Raw genomic sequence first — 9853 nt, 5'->3', positions numbered from 1 at the left:
ATAATTAGTTTTCCTTCTCTTCTTTTTCATGTTTGCCCAAAAAAATGATTTGAAATAATCATGATAACAACGTTTAATGTAAATTGTATTTGGTTATAATTGTTGAGATTTGTTTGTACTTTGGCAACAGTCAGATTCTGTTTCTGTCAGAAATAATTGTTGAACAGGTCTTTTTAACTGAAGAGACAAGTTCCAGTATTGTGAATTATATAAAGTAGAAATGATAGGGCCTTCCACTTCATTAACCTTTGAACTTATTACACTCAGGTTATGGATATTTGTATGGCCTAATGAGAATAACTGTATTTTCACAGAATTATAGTGCTTACTTATCATATCATAATAATGTTTGGTACATAAGTGGAAAGACTTTCATAAACAGGGTTGTATCATCTCAATAGCTATTATCTTAGAAAAGAGGGGTAGTCTTTTGTTGTTAGTTATCATGTTTTTAGCGTGAAACATTTGCCACTGGACATTACATTAACAGAAATCAATCTTATTTAAAGGGTTTGCTTGAACAGTAGTAATTTGAGTGTACCTCCTGGGTTAATGTGCTGCACACAGTTATTTAAATGTATCTCCTGGGTTACTGTGCTGCACGCAGTCATTTGAGTGTATCTCCTGGTTTACTGTGCTGCACGCAGTCATTTGATTGTACAACCTGGGTAACTGTACTGCACGCAGTCATTTAAATGTATTTCCTGGGTTACTGTGCTGCACGCAGTCATTTGAGTGTATCTCCTGGTTTACTGTGCTGCACGCAGTCATTGAGTGTATCTCCTGGTTTACTGTGCTGCACGCAGTCATTTGGTTGTACAACCTGGGTAACTGTACTGCACACTGTTATTTGAATGTATCTCCTCCTAGGTTATTGTACTGCACACAGTCATTTGAGTGTGTCTCCTGGTTTTCCGTGCTGCACGCATCCATTTGAATGTATCTCCTGGGCTACTGTGCTGCACACAGTTATTTAAGTGTACCTCCTTGGTTACTTTGCTGCACACAGCCATTTGAGTGTATCTCCTGTGTAACTGTGCTGCACAGAGTTTTTTAGTGCAATTTCAAGGTTAATGTGCTTCCCGCATTCGTTTGAGTATACTTCATGGGTAACTGTGATGCACACAGTTATTTGAGTGTTCTTCATGTGTTACTGTGCTGCACGCATTCGTTTGAGTATACTTCCTGCGTTACTGAGCTGCACACAGTAGTTTTAGTGTAATTTCTGGGTTACTGTGCTGCACGCATTCGTTTGAGAATACCTTCTGTGTTACTGTGCTGCACACAGTTACTTGAGTGTACCTCCTGGGTTAATGTAATGTACGCATTCCATTGAGTGTACCTCCTGTGTCACTGTGCTGCACATATTCGTTGGTCATAATTATCCATTGTTTTTTTTCAAAACCGATTGAAATCTGCACTATTGATAAGCTATTGCAATGCAGTTAAATACAATGTAATATATGTACAGGTATTCTTTAGTTTTAAATGCATAATAGGTAAATTCACCAAGCAACACAGAATTGCATACATGTATATTGTGCAGATAAATTTAAAAGCAATTTATACCACTATTTAAGAGTATGATATAATTACAGTTGGAATTTTTCAAAATTTTTTTATGAATCTTATACTAGCAATATAAGAAACCAAAGACTATTTGTGCTTGTACTATTCAAATAGAAATTTGTTAATCTAAAATCAAAGGTCTGTCTATTGCACATCACAAAAAGACATGAGAGTTAGGCTCGAGGTTTTAGAGTACTAAAATTTAACATTCCTATTGATTAATCGTGATTTTCAATTATGAATAGTTCCTGAATGAGCTTGTGCTTTACAATACCGGTGCATATTTAATGAAAAGATAGAAGAGTGAGATATTCACCAAAGAGGAAATAACACAGCAAAAATAAATAGCAGAAGATCCTACAGGGTTGTCACCTCAAAAGATTCCGCCACCAGTGATTTTAGACAACGACGAGTAGACTCATTAATGTGAATCGGGGTTTAGCATTTTTTTTTAGATACCCTACCTCCTCTTTTCGATTGGGTAACACACGAGGGGAATGAAAACATTTAGGCACAGTAAAACATTTTTGTACATCAGCATTTCCTGTAATTTTTACCCCACCCTCGCGCGGCGCATCCGTCTGTTAGGTCTGGTTAGCGCTGTCGTGAACGTATACAATTCTTACTTGACTGCGTACTAGTATATCATAGGTTGGTAAAAGCAAAACCTCGAACAAGTTCAAAAATCGATGCCAAATCCTTTATTCAGTATGCCCTAAGGAAATTTTTATTCTATAGAATTTGTGTAAATATTCATGAAATTTATATCAAAGGCTCATCGGCAATGTCTTGGACAAGTTCGAAAATCAGTGCCGATCAAATATTTCATAGAATAAAGGATGTCCCCATTATTCATTATTTTTTATTTGTTTTGCCTATTTTTCTGTATTCTGTAAAGGTATCAAATTTAAAATAATGTAAATGCTTTATTCGTTTCAACCTCGCAAAAGATTCAAGCTTTTCCCTTTAAAAAGTAAAAACATGGAAAATATAGAAAAACGACCTCCAAGGAATATTCCTTATTTTATGTCAAAATCAAAATCTCAAACACATCAAACGAATGAAAAACAACTGCCATATTTCTGACTTGGAACAGGCATTTTCTAATGTAGAAACTGGTCGACTAAACGTGGTTTTGTAGCGCTAACCCTCCCACTTGTACGAACGTTGCTCAAATTTCCATTATATTAACAACAGTGTGTGGACAAAACAAACAGACATGATAGATAAATGTAAAAAAAAGAAAAGAAAGAGACGTTATTTGAAATCAATAAAGGCAACAGTAGTATCCCGCTGTTCAAACTGATAAATCCATGGACAAAAAGCAAAATCAGGGTAACAATCTTAAACCGAGGAAAACGCATTAAATATAAACCTCGTTAATCAAATTTCCGCTCAGACCCTGTAAGTTGTTTTCAGTTAAGTACGAAACTTGTTAGACCCTCGAAGCCTTTCAAATGTTTTGATTAATATCTTAAGATATGCAGGTTTCCTACGTATTCAATGATTATAGATATGTTTGACAGTAGACTAAAATATATTGTCACTATATCAATATTGGAATATAAAACAGGAAGACATATTCAGACGAAAGTTTTTATCATCAAATATTTCAAGTGTATAGAAACAGTATCGATTTAATCACTGATAAACAATATGTTCATACTAGATAATTTGAAAAATATCAACAGGGAGATATGATTGTATATGATTTGTGTATTACAAAAGAAGTGTGGATGATTATACTTTTATTTATTGTGAGTGTTATCTTTTTATATTTTTTTTTATCACTTCCTGTGTATAAAGATTGACCGATTGTTATTTGTTTATCGTCCAGTGGCCAATACTTTATCATTCATAATTATGTTTTGGATGCGGATAATCTATTCGAAAGAAATTATTTGTCCTTAAATGAACAGTTGTATCCAACCGCTTTCTAATAACTTGATAACCTCTTTTAAAATACATCTGGTTTACTAAATAATTGTAAGTGTATAGAATTGCTTTTTACAAATAATTATGACCAATCTTGATAATATTGAACCGTTATCGTAACATTTGGATATAAATCAAACCGTCACTTAAATAAAATACATTTGAAATACTAAAATTAGTGAAATATCTTATTGGGCCAAATACTAATTTCCTGAAACTGAACACTTGCTATAGAAATACAATGTAACAGTCTAGTAAAGGTCTAGACTGAGTCGTGACAAAAGATTCCGTATTAAAAAAATTGTCAACGATTAAAACTTGTGGTGTTTGATAAAACATGCAATCTCTTATGTTTGATAAACAAAACAAACTTATTTGAACAGTACTTAATGAATATTTTTTATATACATGTACTTTTTATAGCGTAGATCTATATGGCACATAATACTTTTGCGAGAAGAGCAACTCGTGCATTTAAGAGGCTCGACAAACTTTGAATTTTTCGGAATTGTATTTCGTACCCAATTTTGGGACCTTCAACTTTGTTTTTTATTTTGCCTTTATTATTTTTTCATTCGAGCGTCCCTAGGGAGTTTCGTGCAAAAGTATTATCCTGAATGATATCTGTTTTGAGTTAACATACTGATATCGATTCTATTTATATTTTCCAATTGGGTTATAACTCTCAGTTTTGAACCGAAATGTATAAAGGAGAACTGGGATATAAGTCAATGATACAGCACAGAAAAAAATAATTATTTGTACATTGAGATCTTTTAACCTAATAAACCATTTCAACACTGAACTATTCTATATTTTGGTTATCTTTTCAGTTGTTTAGATATACAGATTTCATCCAAGGGACGAGTATCGAAATTTTAAGCGCAACATGTCCCAGATCTTGTGATAACGTGACAATCGAAGTATGTACTGGCCGTGGGTTAGTATTTTGTTTTTCAGAACACATCAGAACATAATATTGAATTTGTTCTATAACATAAATAAGGTTTCGTAAAATTATAAGTTCTTTCATACCAAATGTCCACAAATTATCTCTAAATTAATGATGTTGCGATAGTGTGTTCTTGTTGGTATATAAGGATATTTTTAAAACGCTCATGTGGAAAAATGTATCTGTAGATATACTTTCCCTTGCCGACCTCTTCAATTTTCATATGCATTGCAGTTTCTTCCGACACTTGTCTAAAACAAGAATATAAAAAAAGCCTTGTCGTTTAATTTCACATTCATATAGGTATTTATGAAGTTCTTCCCATTACCAACACAAACTTTTCTGTTTGGGTTCCATTAATAGATCCCCCAGAACTAGAAATTAAAGAATCAACAGACACGGCTTCCTCAGCCTTTTTTTAGACTTATACCTCGAATTTGACATACACGGTCATCTCAGTACCAGAAACTATGGCAAAAGAGACGATTCTAATTTTTAAATTATCATTTTCCAGCAATATACCAACTTCACCTGTATATTGGATATACATTTCCAAACGTATTCGGTCATTATTCAAGAGCTTGCAGCTACTACTAAGACTTTGTTAAACGTCACCAGTGTCTGAGTTAAAATTGATGAACCAGGGTTATGTCAAAGAACGTCTCGTCCTTTTTTTTTAAAGTTCAGCGGAAGATACCAGGACCTTGTTATTAAATATAACGTATCAATAATAATAAACGATGTTAATACAATGTAGTATTCTTTTAATTGTCTATTTCAATATTTCTTTGACTGTTTAATGTATTTTGTATTATATCCATTTGACTTGGCTCGGTATTTGTACATCCCGTCATTGTGTTATAATTGTGCTATGCTTAAGTTTTGTATTTTTGTCTTACATTTTTGCTTATGTGCCTTGCCTAAATGCCCTTTTGTGTTTTATAGTGATTAAGATTATAATAATCACAATTTTGAATGTTGTACCCCTATTTTGACATTTCAACCTACTATTTCTGTTAGATTTGTTCACATATGGAATTTTATGCGACTGCCATACGAGTGAAAGCTTTAGCTAGCTATAAAACAAGGTTTAATCCAATATTTTCTGCATGAGAAATTGCCTGTACCAAGCCAAGCATATGACAGTTGTTATCCATTCGCTCGATGTGATTGAACTTTTGATTTTGTCATTTGATTTGGGACTTTGCGTTTTTGGAGTTCGTTATTTCTGTGATTTTTCTTCTCACTAAGTATAAAATTTAACTATTTGACATAATTTGTAATGTTGGTTCCCCTTACGTTAACGGAAATTACAAAATTCCAAAATATCGAGTCTACGGCAAACTAATATCTAAACAGAAATAAACAAAATACAAACATCAAACAAGGTGATGTGGTATGATTGTCAATGTCCAAAATGACCCGATTTAACTCTATATGTAGCTATGTTTAAATACAGCTTTCAACAATGAGCAAAACCAAATTCGTATACAATCAGCTATACAAGATCATAGTTTACTACAGACAAGCAATTTCGGATATTGTTTTTGATGGTAGTAAAACTGACAATCCTAATCAATTAAGATTAGTGTCGATTGCACCTATCACGTGCAGGATTTGAACGCACAACCTCATTGTTGGACATGTGGCTTTTGGTGCAGTATTTCAACTTCTTTGACCTCAGCCACGGAGGTCCCTTAAATAATAAAAGATACAATTTCACTCATATGTTTAACATCTTTAGAACAAGAATTACCTAAATGTTTGTCTCTTATAATTTCAGTTGTGATATGAATGCAACTAGCACCTGCTTTTCACACAAATTCGAACCAATAATTGGCTATAAACATGTGTTTAAGTGCAGCGAAAAGGTAGGTATAATTGTATAATATTGGTCGACACACATACTATAATTATATAAGCACTATTCAGTATATTTTAGTGAATACAAAAAGAAGGTGATGTGGTATGATTGCAAATGAGACAGTTGAAAGTATACCCACCAAAGTTCAAATAAAGTGAATAAACGCAATTTATATACTTGTATGCAACCATACGACCTAAAACAATGAGAAAATCCCATAGTGTATAGTGGACTATAAATGGCCCCGACATGGAAATATGGATCATTTAATTGCAAGTGCATGCCACATCTTTTTTTATTATTATCTATAGGATCACTATAACCTTTTAGGGAAGGTCAGTTATCTCCATTTAAAGAGATTTATTTCATAAGTGATGAAGCGAGATTAACCATGTCATTATGTCAATTGTTCAATATACCATACAATGTTGAAATAATGGCTACTTTATTTTATAATATTATTTATTTTCAGTTCATAAATTTAATCAAAGGAAAAGTCTACTTTGGAAAAGAAAACTATACTTTATGCGAAAATCCACCCGAGCACGGTCCGAATGCTACTTGTCTAAAACGCCCAACTGCAACGTGCAAGATTGAAAATATCGAACAGGCACATAACTCTAACAACAAGTAATATAAATATACTTTTAATAACCTCAACATAGTTGACTTAAGTTATTTTTTCAGTAAGAACTGGGGATTAATCTATCAGACATATGTAGGTTTACACAAGTTAAGAGTTTGGTCTTTTATCTCACTTTTTAATGAAGGTTAAAGGCTTCTATAAATGTATACAAAATAAGAAAACTTATCGTCAACAGAAAACAAACTACAGTTAACCAGAAAAAAATCATGAAGATCCGACCGACATCTTGTGTCGAATGTTGAATGTTTTTGTACTTTGAATACACTATTACAAAGCCAAAAAAGAAAGAAATTATATTGATCTTCAAATTCGTTACAACTATTACATCGTCTGATAAATTCACTAGAAATACGATGGTCATTTTCGAGTATCTATTGTATTTATATATGTTGAGTATAGTAAACAACACACATTATTATGAGGAAAACCTTTTAAGAAGACTGACTCAAAAATATTGTTTTAGTGTAGAAATGATTAAATCAATCAAAAACAGTAGTATAATAGAAGTTTTATAAAATGTTAACAATGGACATACATGTATTGTAAGTCATGAGAAAAATATACAACCAATGATATGAGGTTACATCTAGCAAAAAAACAAACAAAAAACGCATAAATCAACACAATAAAGTATTACTGATATTATATATACTTTCGATTATATTATAGCTATTCGTTTGAAGTGAAAATAGGCGACGAGTGTACAGTATGTATTCTATAGTTATTTTGAATTTTGAACTGATTGAGTGTGTATATGGAAGTAAATTATATACTCGTATAACTTTTTTCCGATATTCAGAAAACGTTAAATTATTTTAAATACATGCACTAATTGGTTCCATTTAAATTCAAAAACAGTTTTACAAGTTTCAAACACATTCACTATAATTTCATAAAAATCTGAAATACTGCCAAATTACGCCATCCTTTGCATTAATGTGTATTTGTAAAAATAAATACTACATGATAACGTGGTATTAATCATGACAGTGATGGTTATTGTTACAGCGTACTAACTATTTACCATATATACTAACGGGAGTAGGAGTTGTCGCCCTTGCTTTTGCTGCAGTGATTCTATTTTATAATAGAAATGTAAGTAGTACGTAACACACTGATAAAAAAACGAATGTTGTCTTCTTATATGCTTATGTTTTTACGCCTATACTTTCAAATCTCATAATAATGCAACTAAGCGAACTTGCAATAATTCAATTGCTAAAGAACTAGTCATGGCGCGAACTGCATTTCATGGATGAAAGTCATTAATCAAAACTATTAAAAACCGTCACGTATCAACTTTCAAATTATCTTTAATCCGAATCAACAAAAAAAACTACGTAACCCAACCCGAAAGTCCCCCCTCGAAATAGGACTTGCAATCAGAAGACGTTGTGAGCGAAGGGGAACAAGCATACAATGCGAGAAAGAAAAAAGGGTACAAAATTAAAAAGAAACAAGCAATGATTTATCTTTCTAAAGTTCAGATATAAATGAAAAAAACACCAAACACCATACATACTATTCAAGGATTTGTAGATTTAAAAAAAGATGTTTCATGACCAATCAGAACTGATATGTCGTTAAACTTAGTTCTTATAATACTCTTTTTGATTTTCAGGCCTGTGTCCAATGTATCAAAGGAATAGCGCAGAAGGTATAGACAATGTTAAAGTTACATCCATCATACCATATAAGGTTATTTTCTTCTAGGTATCATTTTGTAATGAATGTTAAGATTACATCATACCGCATAAGGTTATTTATCTAGGCAGTATTTTGCAATGAAAAAATAATAATCATCTACACAGATAAAATACTTTTACTGGTAAAAAGAACTTTTGTATGTGTTTTATGTACAAGACCTTATTTTCCTTCAATTTTTTTTTTATTTCGTGTTGTGGAATAAAAAACATAACACAACAGTTTAAGCGACAGTCACCATAGTTTTTTTTTAAATTAGCCGAACAAGTTATTCTCCGTTGCATAATTAAGAAGTTATCAAGAAATAAGGTTTCGAATTTCTTAGACAAGGTTAAACTTAGTTGAACTTGACTATTTTTTTTATATATTATATCAAACAAATCAACTCAACAAATGGTGTCATAAATGACCGACAATATCACAGAAAATACGGATACAACGTCGAATGTAAGACAACCTCCATGGTATGGTAAAATTTATAAAAAAAAGTTACCTTAGCCGTATTTGGCACATTTTTTTGGCATTTTGGATCCTCAATGCTCTTTGACTTTGTATTCGTTTGGCTTTATAATTATTTTGATATGAGCATCACTGGTGAGTCTTATGCAGACGAAACGCGCGTCTGTCATACTAAATTATAATTCTGGTACCTTTGATAACTATTTCGAGTATACTCGTAAACACTTTTAACAAATTATTTTTAACAGTTTACAGATTTTTGCATGACATTCACTGTTCGGTTGCATATTTTAACACTTCATTCGGAGTAGTATTTTTTTCAGGATATTTATTTATCTTATTTTCAATTTATAGAGAAGAAGGAAGGGTAATCGTGTAGACGATTTAGATCAGATAGACAATGAAGATGATGCTATACCCGCCATATTAAGAGAAAAAACAACAATTCAAAATCCAAGAGGACCAATTCAAACCAATATATAGCATACTTTTTAGATAAACACAATAGTTCCATTTCATTAAAGTAACGACCTAATCATTAAAGTAAAGTTACTTAAAAACAGAAAAGCAAGAAGTTAATCATATGAACATCATGGCAGTGCAGGAAAATGTAAACAGAACATTCTTTTTGTGCTAAAGACCTTTAAAGAGTGGAACCATTTGCCTGGCTCAATTATCAAACCTCATTAAATTTGTTTTAATTCATGTTTGAATTCTATGAACT

General features: G+C 32.1%; 1 protein-coding gene across 2 annotated transcripts; it reads left to right on the top strand.

Moving 5' to 3' along the window:
• The first annotated feature begins 2975 nt into the window (after positions 1-2975).
• Positions 2976-9818, top strand: LOC134681982 (uncharacterized). Of its 2 annotated transcripts, none has more exons than XM_063541602.1 (8): positions 2976-3326; positions 4338-4444; positions 6240-6327; positions 6793-6950; positions 7636-7672; positions 7975-8061; positions 8588-8623; positions 9484-9818. In XM_063541602.1, the coding sequence occupies exons 1-8, from the start codon at positions 3267-3269 to the stop codon at positions 9610-9612; spliced, it is 702 nt and encodes a 233-aa protein (XP_063397672.1). In that variant the 5' UTR covers positions 2976-3266; the 3' UTR covers positions 9613-9818. The 2 variants fall into 2 exon arrangements, with proteins under 2 accessions (XP_063397672.1, XP_063397673.1); XM_063541603.1 differs by having other exon boundaries at positions 2978-3326; positions 8588-8664; positions 9484-9603.
• The last annotated feature ends 35 nt before the right edge of the window (positions 9819-9853 follow it).

The sequence above is a fragment of the Mytilus trossulus genome, chromosome 8, assembly GCF_036588685.1.
Source record: "Mytilus trossulus isolate FHL-02 chromosome 8, PNRI_Mtr1.1.1.hap1, whole genome shotgun sequence".
In the NCBI taxonomy this organism is placed as follows: Eukaryota; Metazoa; Mollusca; class Bivalvia; order Mytilida; family Mytilidae; genus Mytilus; species Mytilus trossulus.
This window is presented reverse-complemented; position numbering and strand designations above follow the sequence as displayed.

Excerpts from the sequence above, each read along its gene's own strand:
- LOC134681982 (XM_063541602.1), top strand. The coding sequence starts at position 3,267 with ATGATTGTATATGATTTGTGTATTACAAAAGAAGTGTGGATGATTATA. Across the intron at positions 6,328-6,792 it reads TGTTTAAGTGCAGCGAAAAG|TTCATAAATTTAATCAAAGG; the intron begins GTAGGTATAATT and ends ATTTATTTTCAG. Across the intron at positions 8,062-8,587 it reads TTCTATTTTATAATAGAAAT|GCCTGTGTCCAATGTATCAA; the intron begins GTAAGTAGTACG and ends TTTGATTTTCAG.